The sequence below is a fragment of the Malus sylvestris genome, chromosome 8, assembly GCF_916048215.2.
Source record: "Malus sylvestris chromosome 8, drMalSylv7.2, whole genome shotgun sequence".
Lineage (NCBI taxonomy): Eukaryota > Viridiplantae > Streptophyta > Magnoliopsida > Rosales > Rosaceae > Malus > Malus sylvestris.
The window spans coordinates 6,336,479-6,354,327 of record NC_062267.1 but is presented as its reverse complement, the minus strand read 5'-3'; the positions used below and the strand labels follow the sequence as shown (position 1 = coordinate 6,354,327).

At 36.6% G+C, this 17,849-nt stretch overlaps 2 protein-coding genes across 3 annotated transcripts; one reads left to right on the top strand and one right to left on the bottom strand.

Moving 5' to 3' along the window:
- The first annotated feature begins 7,285 nt into the window (after nucleotides 1-7,285).
- LOC126632432 (protein SOB FIVE-LIKE 5-like) lies at nucleotides 7,286-8,697 on the top strand. Of its 2 annotated transcripts, none has more exons than XM_050302844.1 (4): nucleotides 7,286-7,942; nucleotides 8,034-8,123; nucleotides 8,219-8,294; nucleotides 8,414-8,697. In XM_050302844.1, exons 1-4 carry the CDS (start codon nucleotides 7,589-7,591, stop codon nucleotides 8,431-8,433), a joined length of 540 nt encoding a protein of 179 aa, XP_050158801.1. In that variant the 5' UTR covers nucleotides 7,286-7,588; the 3' UTR covers nucleotides 8,434-8,697. The 2 variants fall into 2 exon arrangements, with proteins under 2 accessions (XP_050158801.1, XP_050158800.1); XM_050302843.1 differs by having other exon boundaries at nucleotides 7,298-7,942; nucleotides 8,430-8,697.
- Nucleotides 8,698-12,356: 3,659 nt separating this feature from the next.
- On the bottom strand, nucleotides 12,357-17,769 carry LOC126632426 (WD repeat-containing protein PCN-like). The gene is made up of 11 exons (XM_050302837.1): nucleotides 17,382-17,769; nucleotides 17,084-17,227; nucleotides 16,591-16,888; nucleotides 16,257-16,320; nucleotides 16,032-16,145; nucleotides 15,743-15,905; nucleotides 14,980-15,133; nucleotides 14,173-14,786; nucleotides 13,535-13,716; nucleotides 13,145-13,405; nucleotides 12,357-12,870 (listed from the first exon to the last, which is right to left on the bottom strand). Exons 1-11 carry the CDS (start codon nucleotides 17,541-17,543, stop codon nucleotides 12,549-12,551), a joined length of 2,478 nt encoding a protein of 825 aa, XP_050158794.1. The 5' UTR covers nucleotides 17,544-17,769; the 3' UTR covers nucleotides 12,357-12,548.
- Between the last annotated feature and the right edge of the window lie 80 nt (nucleotides 17,770-17,849).

Below are 17,849 nucleotides of genomic sequence, written 5' to 3'. Positions count from 1 at the left end.
ATACGATGAGAGAGACAGAGACAATGTTTCATACAACATGTTGTAGGGGAGTTCCTCTCGTATGCTAGATGTTTCTCATTTTAGATGATGCTCTTCTGAACCAGGAAAAATCGAAGCACTTTTCGCTTATTCCTACACCGATCATCGTGGCTCTTTACTGTGTCTTATTCGGCTGTGTTGATAAGTTTCTTGTTTCCTTAAACATCTGTTTTCCAATGTGTTTCAGAACAAAATTCGTATTAGGACTTCTCTTTCTTCATGGGAACTTCAGTACCACAATACTTCCGAGAATATATTAATCTGTGTATACCCTCCCGCATAAATGGATCTAACTGAACTTCACGCTCCAAATTTTTGATAATTCAATCAATCTTTCTTGGGCGAAGGGGAGGATATCTGGATCGTGGAAGAGAATGAGAAAATACCATATTATCCTAGGTCCGACCATGCTCAAAGCGGTCCTAGACGGGTGAGAAAATACATTTTCGATCACTGTGCTGTTCCTCGCTTTCAATTTTAGTAACCGCGGTTCTATTTTTGTCGATTCAGTCACTGTACTTGATTCCGTTTGCAAATCAAATCCAAATGCTAACTAGCTTCCGCCTTATTTTTTTTTCGGTTCATTTACTTTCAGTTAGAGGACATGGTGAATGTGGTCTTCATGTTGCACACAACGGTAGCTGCTCTAGTTGCCCTATCTTGGACTGTTCACTGTCGTGCGACAATGATGCATCTCGAAAAGAAAGCGGCTTAAATTGGTGGGGGAAGTTCGTTTTATGAGGTTCAGATGTTAGGAATAATGAGTTCTATAAACTGCCATGCAGATTGGATAAGTTCTTCCCATCCTTTTGAGTCCATAAAACTACTGCTTAAAATAAAAACAAAGTGAAAAATGCATTCAAATATCGGGATATTCTCTCTGTACAACGTCTATAGAGCCGAACAGTTGAAATGACTGCTCAGTTTTGTAATCAAAATTTGGGACTCAATACTTTTGATGTAGCAATTTTTGGTTAGCGACAGCAACTTATAAATAACAAAATGATTGTCATTGTAATGTTTTGATCCAATAATACAATAATATGTATAGTTAAACTTACATATAACAACGCATGATTGGATAGAAATGTTGAGTGACGGGGAACACATTCCAAACTTTTTCTTGGTTACCTGTCAAGGTTTTCCATATCATGATTTGTGGCAGGAGCTTCAGACAATTGACAATTTGACACGCAATATTTGCTGAGCTGGTGTATATATCAGATGGACCTGGCTTCTTTGCCGTCTTACTTCCCATACATTCTCATCTCCTCTTATTTGTGCGATCACGATTAAGTCAGGTAAACATTTTATATTACTATTGTTTTTTGTCTTATTATCTCTATTAAAAAAATTAATATAAAATGCTGACGTGGTTTAACCGTAACTGCACAAAATAAAAAATGATAGAAGTGTATGAAAAATGGGAGGGCAGAGAAGCCGGGTCCATATCAGACAGCAGGACTTGCAAATTGCTATGGTTGTCAGGATTGATGACTTGGGAGCCAGATAATATGTTAGGTATGGAAAGGTCTTTTCTGGCCCTTTTGTGTTTGTTTTGGGGTTTTTTTTTCCATTTTCTTAGTTTGGATGTTGAAAATTGTTGAAACCCAAATCAAGGACTAGTTTTAAGAAAACATGTCTTACAACTTGTATATTTTTTTTGTGTCTAATTTCACATCACATGATTAAGTTTTGGACGAGATAGACATAAATGGTTGTACAATCTAAGATAACAAGAATATCTCCTGATTATCATATATAATGATAATTTTATGGTTAATTTATCCTTGATTATTAACTGTTGACATAATGTTAATAATCAATTTATAACATATCGGAAGACAACATTTCCATAGCACAACATTTCAACATGTTATCACTGCACTACAAACATAACCAATACAAATATCGATACAACAAAGGAAAAACATCATTCACAAAGAACTTCTAGTTATTTATTAAACCCACATATATCTTCTTGTGTATATCTTTCTCACGACGAAATGAATCAAATTTTGTAACGAGAGAAATAAATACAAAAGCACATGCAACTTTAACCTGGTTGAGGAGAAGTACTAGTCGTATCAAGTTACAGAGATTTCCACACATGCAAAGGCTAGAGGGATTTGTTTGAAACTTGCAATGAGTTCTGTGATGTGTGTCCCTTCAGGTGCCCAAAAACAAGTCCATGGTCCCCTGAAACCCCCCACAAAAGAAATTAAAGGAAAAAAAAAACAAAATGGATAAATTGTTGGGGATCAAATGGAAATTGCATTCATAATCTGGCCACAAAGACCTAAGTGCTAGTTCGGTACGTAAGATTGAAGGTACACAAAAGATGGAGTACTCTTTAGCAAACTTATGACTCTATTAGAAGTTTGATCTATAGTCATGGATTTGGAGACCTTGACAAAAAAATTATGAATTAGAAGGGACAAGTTTTATTCATGCCTAATACCTAATCCCTTCAAAATGAAACATTCACCTTTACCTCACTCGTATTTTATATTATATGAGTTATCCAATTCAACCTCAAAATAAAAAATTATTTACCTCTAGCTTTCATACATACCTTGAATTATAGGAGTTATCAAATCCAAACTAAACCCTAAACCCTGGTCCTAGGCACCAAACGAGCCCTAATACATGATCTTGAAAAGGGTTAATCAACCACATTTAGAATACAAGATCTTCCTTGAGCCACAACTGCAGTTAGAAATAGCCAATACAAATTTGATGCTAAAAATCCCCAACATCCAATCATTTCTTTCACTATCATTAGCAAGCCAAATTAAATTAGTGGGGGCAGAGACGTAAAAATTAGGGCTTGTTTAGAAGTGCTTTTAAAATGCCGAAAAGCACTTTTGATAAAAATGTTTTTAGGATCTATCATTAGTAAAAATGCAAGTGAATTCTAAAAAAGCACTTGAAGTGTTTCCTGCAAGAAGCACATAATTGGTGCTTCAAATGCTTTTAGAACTCAAAAGCATTTTCACTAAAAGTGATTTTAGTCATTTTAAAAATATTTTCAAACAAACTCTTAATCAAAAGAGGATACAATTCTTCCTCGCTACTCTTTGATTTTGGTCAAAAAGGCCAAAGATATGGGCGGTTTTGTTACCATTCTTCTCCAGAAAGACAAAATCCAAGAGAGGGGGAGGTTTGACTTTCATTTTGGACAGAAGGAGAGCCTTCAGAGTGTTTGATTTATGATGTGTGTGTGTGTGTGTGTGTGTGTGTAATGTCGGTGGCGTATATCTATACAAAATACCAGCGTGGGGCGGCTATTGCTATGGCTAAACTAGCAACTATGCATTGTTTGACATTTTCATATGTTGTAGGGAACCATGTGAGGATATGTACCGAACAATTGTTCATATCGGAAAGATATGAAGCTTTACAAGAGCTTATCAATGGGTAAGACTTCTGAGTCTCGCTCAATTTGTTGGCTTTGAGTCTCCATAACTTGCTCGTTGAAGCTAAACCTACTCTTTAGTGCCAAGAACATGTTGCGGGACCCTTTGCAATGTTCAAAAACTTTGCAAGTGGAGTTGAGTTACTCCCCCATTTCGTTCAGTGGGTAAAACTTTTGAGTTTCTCGCTTAGTGGTTGGCTTGAGTCTCCATTGTCGCTCGTGGGGGCTAAACTACTTCAGCGCTCAGAGCATGTTGTTGGAACTCAAACATTGACCTAGCATATATCGTATATGCAGGGGTGTACGAGATTTTGAAGGATCTTAATTCAAATGATTCTAAGGGTATTTAATTAGAATTTTAAGTGATTTTCTGGTAGAGTAGCGTATCCATTTTTCTAACAGAAGATAAACCATGAATTAAAATAATCAATTCCATTTCGTAAGAAAATAATGAAAGTTAATGGCATAAATCTTATTCTCACCTAGCAAAAGTGGTAAAAAGTAGTAGGATATACATGCTTGACAATTTCTTAAAAGACCTTTTAATTCGACACGTACAAAAACAACGGGTTTCAGATCAACATGTTAACGAGTCCGGTCGTTATTGGGTAACCCGTTAACGTTTTTTATCATTATCGAGTCTCTGTTAAGGACTCGATAAGATATCGTTATTAGATCATCTGTTAAGAACCTGTTAAAATAACGAATTTAATACAACACGACCTATTAAAAAAAACACAAAGATGACATGAATATGACAAACACAACCCTTTTATTAGGCCTCGTCACCCCAATTATATTCAACAAGCACAAGGAAATTTTTGAGGTGGAAATTGAAGGCATTGGACCCTATAAAACAAGGATGGGAAAAAGGCCAAAAACCCAATTGATCATAGACTGTTTTCGTACAAAAATTGTGGAGGATAAATTAAGGTCGGTCCACAAGCAGTGAAAGGGGCAGGAAATAGATGCTCTCTGGATTTTTTTCATTAAGGTCACTGGATCAAGTAATTCAAGCTTTTGAAATTTCATTCAACGACCTACCTGTTTTGATCTCTTAAAAAATATAATAATTTTTTGCCAGGATGAAATTTCAAAATCTCAAATCACTTAATCCGATAATCTTGATGAAAGAGATCCGGAAAGAATCTCTTTCCTAAATGGCATGTGCTCATCTGAAATTTGGATCCTTCTAAATAGTCACATTTTATAGTCATTGATATGTCACATTGATCACCACTTTTGATTTTCCATCATAGATGGGAATTGTAACTTCACATGATCCCATTTAATATGTGTTGGCAAACCTTTTTTTTTATGTTCAACCCTTTATTCGGTTATAGGAATTAAAAATTCTAATGTCTGATTATTCATACCAACTCACCTGTACGATTTTATGTACAAAATAACAACCTTCTTTGTTTAACTCAAACCAACCTCACACTAGTCATACCTAGTCATTTACGACAGGTGAACACAAGAACTTCTCATTTATTATTCGATCATTTGTTTATAATTTCGAGACTTTTCACATAAATAAGGGTGAGAATTGTAGAGTTAAAATAGACATTCAGAAAATGATGATCTTTGAACTAAAATTAATCTAAGGGTGGAAATATTGGAAGTTCAGTACAAATATGTGTGACATATTATTGTCTCTAAAAAATGGGGACAACTGATGGTATATGTGTGACATATTATTGATTTTTTTGTTTTGTTCTTACATTATTTTGAAACCAGAAAATGTGTTGGCCAATGGGCATTATCACACATCAGCAGGGCCCCAACAAGATAGAATGCGGATTCTCTTAAGAGAATTCGTGAATCGTGTATATTCGTCGTACATTGTGCGGTCATTTTTTGCCAGGTACCGTTTGTATTTAATTTTAAATAAAAAATTTTAAAAAAATTTATAATTACACGATGTACGATGAACAGACATTATACACGAATTTTCAAGATCCTCACAATAGGATTCTCATTCAATAAGATACATATTATTGGATGTATATTCAACAAGATTTTCTAGCAAATATTCACTTCTGTTTCTTCCCAAATTGATTAATTATTTGGGCTTTTCTAAAATTATTTTATTAAATCATGGATAATTAGTGTCAAGCACCAAAAGAGTCAAATCAAATGAAATGAAATGTAGGTCAAAAACCAAAAGAGTCAAGGATACTTTTGTTATACACATAAAAAGAAAATTGTCGACTGATTTAAGCGACCTCTAAACCAACATGGGGTCAAGAAATTTTTTAATTTCAATTTCCTCTCTTTGCTAGATTCTTTAGCAAAAACCATCTAGGGACAAGTTATATATTTTACCGTAGTGACAAAAAGTAATATTACCTATGCATCTTGGTGTGGATGTGATTCTCTTCAATCCTTCTCACCCATAACATTCAACAATTTAATCTACTAAAACTATCGTTTGTCAAAATATATATGTTTTTTTTTTTTCACTCCTCTTCAATATTTCCCAATGTTGGTTTGTCATGCAAAGAAATCGAAGTTTGGGCTCGTTTAACATCTAAGATTGAAGTGAGTTGAATAATTCAATATATTCAAGCTATTTTGAAAAAAGAAATGAATAAATTTTGTCTAATTTAAGAGTTTAAAATGAATTGTTCATGACAAAAACTTCTAATCCTAACAAAATGATTGAATATAACATCTTGTAATTTAAAGAAATGGCAGAGAGTTCCACTTGGAGAATCTCCTTAGCATTTCTCTGTAATTTATCCCCTCTATTCCCTCCACAAAAAAAAAAAAAAAAATACTCTCCTCTACATTTATGTCTTGAGAAGGATTTTCTCGCTCATTTTTCCTCAATGTGTGAAAATCACCTTTTTATGCTTTACTTCAACACACCTCGAAGCTTATAAGTTACCCATTTCAAACAAATTATGAACACTAAACGAGCCCTCGGAGTCTTGGATAAAAATTGTGAGTTATCCAATTTGATTCAGTCTTACAACACCACCAAACATGGTAAAAATTATGAAATATTATATACAAAAGTAAGTGATCACCACTATTCTAAAAAGACGGTTGGTCACTGCTCCGATTAATCCCTATACGTTTGACAATTAAGAAATGGCGTCTAGATCTGTGTAGGCGCCCGCCTAGTCCTCCCAGACTTGACTAGGTGCCCGCCTAGGTCGCTACTCTCATAGTCTCACTTAGACAACAAATACATAACTTTCATTTGCTTTTTATTTTTTTAATAAATTGTAATTGAAAGACTTGTTGAATACTTAGATGAACACACATTTTATGCTTGTTCTCCATGCTTCAATTATGTTCTAATATTTTATAATTTATAGGTCATTTTATTTTGTAATTTATGTATCTCAATGTAATTATATATTTTTTAAGTATAAGCAAGTGCTTATTTATACGATTATGTAAAAAATTTATCTAAATTCACATAGGCCACATCTAATTACTTAGGAGTTAGGTCTCAGCCTGCTACCTAACTAGTACTTACGTCTTTTAAAATCTTGGTGGTCACTATCTAATTTACTTTAACTATTTGTTCGACACTTCACGTCCATAGAGTAGTGGTTAGGAAGGAAGGTTTAGGCTTTATAGGATAAGGGGGAAAAAAGCAAAAAAAAGAGTAAATAGTTATGGATCTCTTCTCTCTTTTGATCAAAAGTGGAAACAAGCTGTTTATTGCTAAAATTGCACACAAAATTATAACCACTTCCCTTCCCACAACTATTTACCAATTGCCATCGTTTCCTCTCTTCCTCCCCCTAACCCCACCCCACCTCCCACACCAGCACCACCACCCCACAGCCAACTGGCAAATTTGATTCATCCACAAAGAGATAAAATAACAAGGCCAAAAGATAGAGCAAAGGACAAATGTAGCATAGGATTTGAATATTTGTTTGGTTTCTTTCCTCCCTCCCTCTGACTTGTATTTATATAGACAACCACAACAACAATAACATTGAGAAAAGGAAAATAAAGAAAGGGGAATTGCCATAGCAGCAGCTAATTGCACTACTGCAAAATACACACTTTCTTCGTTTTTTGGAGCCCCAATAACAACACTCTGTTGGAAATAGCGGCTCGAAATTAAGTGTGAAAGTCCGTTTCGGGTCGAGGAGAGTGGAGATGAATATATCACCATCACAATGCAATAGTGGGTGTGAATCTGGATGGACAAGTTACCTAGATGAGTCCTCCTATCTTTCTCAAAGTCAGTTCCAAAAACCTGGGGGTTTTGCTGATTATGTGGAGACAAAAGAAGAAGAAGAAGAAGATCTGTCGATGGTGTCCGATGCTTCTTCTGGACCTCCACATTACCACGAATTCGATGAAGACTGCGTGTACGAAAACAGGTCTTCCTTTTCGGTTTCGTGGGGTTCCAAGTTGGGAAAGAAGAGCAAGAAGAAAAGCAAAGGAATTGGCAGCCGAGAACAACACCTTGATGACACTGCTAGCTCCCCAGTCCTCAACTACTCCAAGGCAAAAAAAATATCATAGAAACATATTTCACAAATGTATATCTTTGTTTTTCGGGTCCATGTATTTACATGAATGTGTTCTTATTTTACAGAAGAAGTTAAGTGTTAATTTCCCAAAGGATGAATCTTCAATGCAGAATGTATTGGATTACTCTGAGGGTTTTTCTGCAACAAATATAAAGGTTCTTTCTTTTGTTCTTTCCTGATTCGGTTTTTTCGGTTTTTTTAGCTACTTCTGTTCTCTCAAGAGCGTGCTGCAAATTCTGATTTCTTACAGGGAAAATCTGTATTGCTGCAGCACTTTGGTTTCTTCAAGTCATCTCTAGCCAAAAGTCCAGCTTCACAAAAACCAGGTAAAACCGAAAACCGATCATTTCTTCTGCATTACTCCACTCTTCCTTATCTCTCGCTTCCCTTGCATATATTTCTCTTATATCTCTAACAAAAAAAATAAAAACTAAAAATGAAATAGTTATCAATGAGCGCAGGTGATTTCCAAGGCGGCAGTTGGGAGTGATATAAGACGATGACAGGAATGAAGTATCTCATTTCATCTGCTGCAGTTGTCGAAATAAGAGATTGGGAAATAAACAATGTAAAAGATAAAAGGCAATTAGATCCCATGGGATCTTGTTCCTTGCTTTTTTTGCTACCTTCTTTCCAATTAATTCCATTTTATTTCTTCTTGTCAACGCAGTAGGAAACAACCTTAGGAACACAAAAAATATTAGTAAATTTTCGGCCTTTGATCTCTCATTTCTCCCACGTATTCCTTTTTTTTTCTTCAAAAAAATCTCGACGGTATAAGTGGAATTTTATTGATAACAAAAAAGAAGTTACACTTAGTCAATGGGATCAAAATCAATTGATTGGAGAGTAGAAATAACACTAGAAGAGTCAATTTCCAACCAAAGACAATGTCAACCCCTCTGATATGCAATCTGAACACCAATAATAATTGCTGATAATTCTGTAAAGAAAGCGTTGCGATAACTAATCCTTAGGCAAAAACCACCAAGAAGTTGACCATGGAAATCCCTGAAAACTCCTCAACAAGCAATAGGACTAAGATTACCATCTGTATTAAGTTTAATCCTAAGAAACCAAGGATGATACCAAAACACATGAAAAATAATTGGCACCTTGTGAGGGGTAGGTCGGATAACCAGAGAAGAAATGATAGAAGTGTCAAAACCCTAAGAGTAAAACTAGGAATAAAATTCCCACCATGAACAATCCCAGAATTGATAGGCATGCAAAGATGATGAAAATATATTAGGTGACCCTAAAAAATAAACTTATATCGAGTTTTGCAAACAGTCGAAGAAAGACTTGCAAAAATCCAAAGAATGTGCAATTGTTCGAAATGGGCTTATGCACGTAGTCATACCAAAAACCAGCCAGAGAATATGAAAAAGCAAAGAGGTACTAAATTGACATGCTAACAACCTCCAAAGTTGCCTAGATATCCGATAGCTGAAAAAAAGATGCACAATAGATTCTTCATAATTATGACATAAACAACAAATGGACACCAAAGAAATACCATGCTGTTGAAGTACAACCTTGGTAGAAAGTTTATCATGTAAAGGTCACCAAGCCAAAATAGATAGTCGAGGCGGAAGAAAACATCGCCAAATAACCTTAGCACAAGCACAATCGCCATATTTTCGTTGAATAAGGTGATAGCTTGAAGAAAAGAAAATTTCCCAATAGACGTAAGCTTCTGGATGCATTAAGTTCGTTGCCTCCAAGATTAGATAACGAAGTGCATATTAAGGAATGGAAAATACTTGATCTTTGCATGTAAGTCGCTTCAGTATGTGTATCAGCCTAAAAATAAAGTGTAATTTGTAAATAAGGAGAAATGATTCGTTAATTATTAAAGCATTGACCAGTGTTTTTAAAAGGAACCGATGCATTAGAAAAGTGCATAAATTAAGAATAAGTGACCTGTGAAGTGTTTGCTTTGCAATAATCACATAGTTTTAGGTTAAACAAGGGGAAGAGATTCGGTTTGGATCTCTCCCATCAAAGGTCAGTGATCCAGACAGTTGAAATTTGATCCAATGGTTACAAACAGGAAGCCCTCTAAAAATTATAATAATTGTAATTGTTAGATCAAGTTTTAACGAACCGGATCACTTAATCCTGGGTCTTTGATGGAAGAGGTCAGGACCAGATCTCTTCCCTTAAACAAGGGTGAAGGAAACAAAGCTAATCATAGAAAGAGTTGTGGTCCACTCAAGAGCAAAGTGATGCTGCATCCCATTTATAAACAGATGAGATTAGATGAGATGAGATTAGATGAGTTGACCATTCCAAGGCCAAAGGAGCAATAAATGATTCAACTTTATTATTCTTCTCCAGCTTGCCAGCCTAGCTCACTACAAATTTTAGGTGGGTTAATTTGGAGGGACAAGGATCCTCTTCGGATTTTTTGTGGGGTTCAATTAATCGTAATCATTTATTGTACATCGTGCAATTATAAATTATTTTAAATTTTAAATTGAATATAAATAGTATCAAACGAAAAGTGGTAGCACGATGTACGATGAACAGATACGATTGATTTATTCTTCAAATCCTCACAAAGATCCGAAAAGGATCCTATTTCAATTTGAAGAGAATCTCTCGTGCATCCAGTGCGCAATTTTATTGGTCATTTTCGTTTAAGATTGGTAAAAGCTACAAGGAGAGAGAGAAAAAAATAATAACAAGGGCCATGGTTATGCGGTTTCTTTGATGCACGAGAGATTCTCTGGTAAATTTGGCAATGCAATTTCAAAGCCAACAATAATTTAATAACAAAAAAAACAGTTTCTTGATGAAATGGAACCTGAGGGTAAGCTCCATTTTCAACCAAATGAGGCAGCCCACCACATTTTGATAGCTACCCACTAAGCATGTGATTTTCATTAAATAATATTGGTGCAATGATTGAATTTGTTTTGGCAGATGAGATTTCCCTTGATTATGATTTTATTTGAAGGTCCATCCTCAAATTTAGCACTCCATATCTTGGAAAGGAACTTTGATCTTTTAAATTCCGAAGAAATGCTAACGAAATTCTTCCAAAATAAGATTTTTTATGAACTGTCTGTTGCATCACATTTTAACGTTAATTCATGTGCCAACATTATAAAATATTGTGTCAAAGATATAAGGTGATAAAAAGTCCATAAAGAGTCTCACTTTTGAAAATCTCATTAACATTTCTTTTTAATTTTTATTGGAAAAAATAAAGGGAGTTTTAGAGAAAAGCCCGCAGTACTATTCATTTTAACGAAAAACCATATTTTTACACCAAAAAGTCAATCATGATACTGTTCACTTCACCCTTTATTTTGTCTTTATCGTTAAAACTCAAAGTTTTCAAACAATTTTCATTAGTTTTTCTAAAAATAAAACGATTCTTTTATTCTATTTTTTTATCCCAGCATGTTATATAATGATTTAAAGCTTTTATTTTCTAGGTCACTATTTAAAGATTAACTTTGTAAAAAATTCCACCATATCCAAAATCGTTTAATTATCTAACAACTGGATAATAAATATATGAACTAAAATAAAAATAAATAAATAGATGAACTATATTATTCAATCAAACATAAATTTTAACAACGTTAATCAAACGGTTTAACATTTTTTTATTTAATTATACTTTCACAGGATTGATTTCTAAAGGTAAACTACAAAGTAGACACTTTCATTCATCGTGCAACATTATAAAATAAAAATAAAAAGAGTAGAGAACTCGAAAAGATCCAAATAAGAAGGCCGATAACATTCCCTTAACACCAATGTCAAGATATGAGACCGGCGGAAATGTTGGATTCCCTGTCCTAAATTTCTGATTGTACTCTCAAGGTGGCATAAAGCCTCATTAAATTCCAACTACAGAAATTCTTGGGTAGGGACGATTGGTGGCGTGGCTGTCCGACCAACACAAAGCACTCCACCCACCCACCCCCTTGTTTCGGGTTCCCGTAACAGGCGATTCGAACCGCACAACTTCACCGGAAACAACAACCGAACAACTTCGCCGGAAAAACCAAACTTTGCCGACGTGGTCTTACCAACCGCCACGGAAAAACAGCTTTTGTTATTTTTCTTTTTCTCATTGTCAAAGACAAAGAGGTTAGAAGATCTCCTTTGAGCTCGATGGAATTGGAGAGCAAAATTGAACTATTCCCTGTCCCATATATAACAGAAAGAGCAAATATTGACATCTAATCTCAACATTTACATGAATGGACCTCGCCAGAACAGTAAAACTCAGAAATCCGAACTCGGCCGGAAAGCCGGAAAACGAGATTTCGTATAGCATCACAACATCTCGCTGTTAGATAGGGAATCATGCTGCTAACAATCCTACAAGGAATCAACGGACGTACAAACAAAATGCAGGAATCTAAAAGAATTGTAAGACAAACTTCATTAAACTAGTTAACAAGAACAAAATTTTGATGAGTACAATTACACAACACGCTTTAGCCCTCCGTAACCAAAGAGAAAAAAATACACGATGGCAACGTGTAAAAGTGATCGATTGCCACATTCGATCTCTCTCTCACTCTCTCTCGAAGGCTAAACCCTCCATGACATTATGTCCCGTAAACATGTTTGTGTACGGGTACAGAATCCAAAGATTTAACCACTTCCATCCATGGTTTGTCTATCATCAACAGAGAACTATTCGAAAGATGACCTAAAAATAAAGCTGGACTTGGGAACCAAATAAAATCAAAATTCTTCATAGCCGTAAGTTTACTCTCGGTTTCAGTGTCTGTCAATTTACGTTTTAGAATCTTCTTAATGGAATTACTACTTTGCAAATTCAACGATGTCGGATTCTGACCTTTTGGCATGCCACTACTTTCATCATCTGGATCAACGGGCTTCCCGAAATCAATCCAGCACATTGCCCTAAAGTATAAGAAAACCCTGAAATTAGTTATATAACATAAGCACGGATATCCCCAAAATCTACTTTAAGCTGCACTATTCCTACATGAAACTTCAGAGTTGAATTGCGGGAATGAAAACTTCCGTTTGTTGTAATACCCTGGCAACGCAAAATCCAATGACAAGGGATTCTCATTTTTAACTTTTGTTTCACATTAGCGACTTCCAATGTTTTGAGTTCTATAACATATGCACACATCACGCCTCATCCAGACACAAGGAAAAAGGAGCGCACCTGGCACTGTAAACGATAACAGAAGATGAACTTGTGGAGGGTGGGAAAGAGAGCCCGATAACTTCGCCTGGAAATTCCTGGAATTTCTTCGGCAGACAATATGTATGCTGCCTTGACCAGTTTCCCAGTTCTCTCTCCTCAACATCCAACGCATATACATGATTTGAAGAGGTTGTGATTACAAGCACATTGTTGTTTTGTGGGGAAAAACCACCAGCTGTCACAGAGGCACCATTTAGTCTTGAAATGAACCAGTGCTGCCTGTTTTAACAATAAAAACAAAGAGTTAGGATAGAAAATTGGTCCGGGTTCTTGTAAAATATCAAAACAAAAATTATTATCAATCACAGGTACCGGCCAGTAAAAGATACATCTTGTATAGTTTCATACCTTTGTATCTCGAGATTAAATACATAAATATCTCCAAAGCAGTTGATGGCAGCCAGCCACTGCCCATCAGAACTGGTGAACAGTTTTGTTATGGGAGGCTCACTAGGTGGTAATTCTTGATCCTGCAAATCGCGACAAGGGGTGAACCTGTGCACGAGTTCTTCTCTGCTCACATCCACAACCTACAGCATAAGAGGTAAGTCAAGAAATGGAAGCCATATAACATTAACGAATACACAGGTTTTGCCACTATCTAATCAATGTTTTTTACAGGTTAAACTGTCCAATCATTTCTCAAAGAGTCAGAATGATCAAGCTCTTTAGCATTGCTTTTAGCCTCACCTAAGAGCTAAATGGCCTGATATATTTGCTTCAAAGGCACAAGCATTAAGACTCCCTAAAAACAGAGTAACTTTTTTTTAGCAGCGAAAGTAGGATTATCAAGAACTAATGTCAAAAAAGTAACCTATCCGTTTGAGTGAGAAAGTATGATTATCCACAAAGTTATTGCCAAATCAAGGGCTGAAGAAATGCATGCGGAACCTTCCAAAATAACATAAGTCAAACCCCAAAAAGTTTTTTTCTTTGTAACAAATTAACAATAGATAAAATAGAGCAACAAGAAGGAGGCAGCTTACATATATTCTTCTGTCATGCCCTGCTATCATTAAGCGAGAAGAATCAGAACTAAAAACCATGGAATGGCCAAATGGTAGTTTCTGTGGAAGTTGTCTTTTATTAACAGTCAGTGCACTTTTGCCAACTTTATTCTTCTTCAATTCATATAGGCTAGGTTTCACATGGTCAGAATAAGCAAAAAGCACCCCCGTACTAGAAATTGCGCTGCAAATGATCTTCCGAGATGCCTTACTCTTGACTCGAACCAAAAGATCTGTTGAGGCTTGGCCCCATTTGGAGACAGGAGCCATCTTAGAAAAGGTGCCACTTTGTGTACGTACAAGCAGGATATCCACCCAACTAGAAGCTTGTACAAGAAGCAATGATTCTTTGGATGTTCTATTAAGCACCAGTTGAATTGGTAGTCTTTGAGGCGCAGGGCAGATATCATGGGGTTTAAACTGTGTGAACTCCTTAACAGGATAAGCGATTAGCTTTGTGTCATCACCAGCAGAGATAAGCATGGGAACACCCAAATGTGCCCATTTACGATAACTGAACTCATTAATATTATTAGGCGTTATCTTACGACGTTCTTTACGGTGTATTTTTATACCTTCATCTGGCAAGGGATCTGCAAATGAGAGAATGACTCAATTAAAGAATTGGAAAATAGTTAAGACGTAACAAGGGGAGTAGTTAAACATAGATCCATTTGAACACAAACAAGCATAAACTGATGAATCTTTTTATGTGTGAAAATGGAACGATTAAATAACAGCAAAAACAAGGAAAAACATTAAATCAATCATAATATATGGGCAAACCTTCTCTGCTGATCGGTACAGCCACTGTCAAAGCCCTAACATCATGTGTATGAGCCTTTACGAGGCCAACATAGATCCATTTCTTCGTCACCTCAGAAGAAGACTTGTCATCACTAGATCCCACTGTCGCACTAGAGAGCTTATAAAGAATAACCTGCCAAAAGAAGATATTGGCCATTTGAGATTATAGTAGCCGATCAGCAAGTTCGACAAGTGCATGCTCCTTGATAAAAATAGCAAATTCAAAATCATAGAAAAAAAAGTGAATTTCAACGATAAAGAATTATTAGCAGGAATATATATCTATCATTTCATAAGTAAATTTGATGTCCCTAATTTCCCTCCATTTTTATTCAATTAGTTCAAGATGCTAGAGAAAATAATAAACTGTTCTTCTTACTACTCATTAGTTAATAACTACCGCCCAGAATTTCACTTCAATACAGTAAGAGATGAATGGACAATATCCAATTACGGCATAAAACATTCTAATGGAACTGTATGCAGCATAAGATACAGGGTCCACATAATGCACAGCAAAAGAACGAGAAATGAATGCATTATAAAAATAATGCACTGGCTGGTTATGTCCTGGTGTATCGTTTATTGTTATGCTAAACTATTAGTCTGTTGCTACAACTGAAGTGAGTTATAATTTCCTCATATTCTGGAGACAGATATCAAATTCTTGTTTCCTAAAACAATGAACAGAATAACAATCCAGAACTACCAACGCTTTTTCTCTCCGAGATGTATCATGTACCTGACCATCGGAACCAGCAGAAAACACCCTATTATGGCTGGGAGCTGCTGCCAGAGCATTTACATCACCTTTGTGGTACGAATGTGCCTGCAATAGAGTTCCATGCTGACTGTCCCAAAACTGAACACTGCCAGTACTGTCTGCACTTACAAGGTTCCCACACCTGGTGTAATGAAAGAACTCGATTTTCAAAAAGGTAGTTCAGCAGCTAATAAACACCAATAGATGCGACAAACTGAAAAATCAATTTGGAGCTACAGAAAATAATAAATATGTGCCTCATTTTTACCTCAGAGAAAGTAACGACCAAACGCAAAGTTCAGGTCCACTACCCAAACCTCCAAGCCCAACCGTAATCCTATAAATTTCATGGCCCAATTTAGCATCCCAACATCTTATCATCCTGCCCAACGAAAAAAAAAATCATCAAATGCATAGAAATGACACTAGTATAACTCGTAATAATTCATAGAAGTTCACAACAAGTACAGTTGCTGTAAATGTTCAATCATACCCATGACTACTCCCCGAATATATAAATTTAGCATCAGGACTCCATGTCACACTCAAGACACGTCCTGAAATATAGAACATCACAAAAACATCAAAATTGATACTTATAAAGGTCGTAACCAGTGCACAAGGCTCCCGCTTTACGCAGGGTCTGGGAGAGGTGAATGTCGGCTAGCCTTACCCCCATTTTATGGAGAGGCTGCTCCCAAGTCTCGAGCCCGAGACCTACCGCTCATGGGCGAAGGCACTTGCCATCGCACCAAGTGCGACCTCTACAATAAGGAAGCAAAACAAAACTCCAAGAGCTAGAATAACAAAGAGGGTAGATATCTCACCACTGACCCTAGGCAATGATTTAGTGTATACAAACTCATCTGTGTTGGTAATGGTGTATATCCGCACACAGCCATCATCACAAGCTAATGCCACACGCTGGTTCTCAACTACTGATTGCTCATTAATCTCAGCTGAATCGGAATCATCTTCGCTATCACTGGTTTCTGGATCATCCCCCTCGGTACTATTAGCTTTAAGAAACCCATTGCCAATAGGGTGGTCCCTAGGTTCTGTTTCATTAGTACACGGTGCAACAGCCATTTGCCAGATTGAGACCCCAATAGAATCCAACACGGTCTACGAATGAAAAACAAAATGTAGTTAAAGCATCTGATAATTCATCACAATAAATGCTTGGAGAACTAAAAATTAAGAAGAATTACGAAAGTAGGAGTAATTACACACGCTCATCGATTGTTTGCATAAAATTTGGCTTACAAGTTAAACAATGGAAATGCTCAATTTAGCTTCATTACAAACAGAAAAGCATACCTTCTGCTTCAAATGGAAAAGATCCCACTGCGAAACCGAACCGTTGATGCTCGACGAGAACAACCGTCCACAAGGCAACCCTTTCGAGCCAGCACGACACCAAATAAGCGACGAGACTCTCGATTCAGGATCACCATGAATCGTCTTAAGCACAAAAACAAACAAAAAACATTGATATTTCAACCTTTAAATTAAAGTAAGCTATCAATTACTGATGATTATCAATTCCAATAGCTATACATAAACATATATGTGTATATAGAAAGAGAGTTCGTGGTTGTGAGTATTGTGACCGTACCAGCTGACAGTGCCAGCCGACGGAGCCAGGGGAGACGAGCCAAATCTCGAGGGAGCCGTCCTGGCGAGCAGCGGCGACTTGGGAGTCGTCGACGCTGGTGGCTAGGGCAACCAAGGGAGAGGGCTTCCAATCGACGGAACTCGCCCTGTAAGCTTCAGACATGTTCGTCTGAGGCTCTGAGTCCCGGAAAGCGCCCCTGCAAACGATTAGGGTTAGGGTTTGGTGTTTCCGCGAGTGACTCCGAGAGTGAAGGGAGTGTGATGGAGGTGCGAGAGCATCAGAGAGAGAGAGAGAAAGAAGACGAAGAAGCCGGAATGAAGTTAGGTTTTTGTTCGAGGGTTTAAGCGCGGCGCAGGTTGGATGATAGGTCTTGTTGTTGGGTCGTGTGAACCGGGTCGGACCGGGTTTAATTGTGGAGTGTGTATTTATAGGTCAAATTAGAGGCATATCTAAAAGGCCCATTGAGGA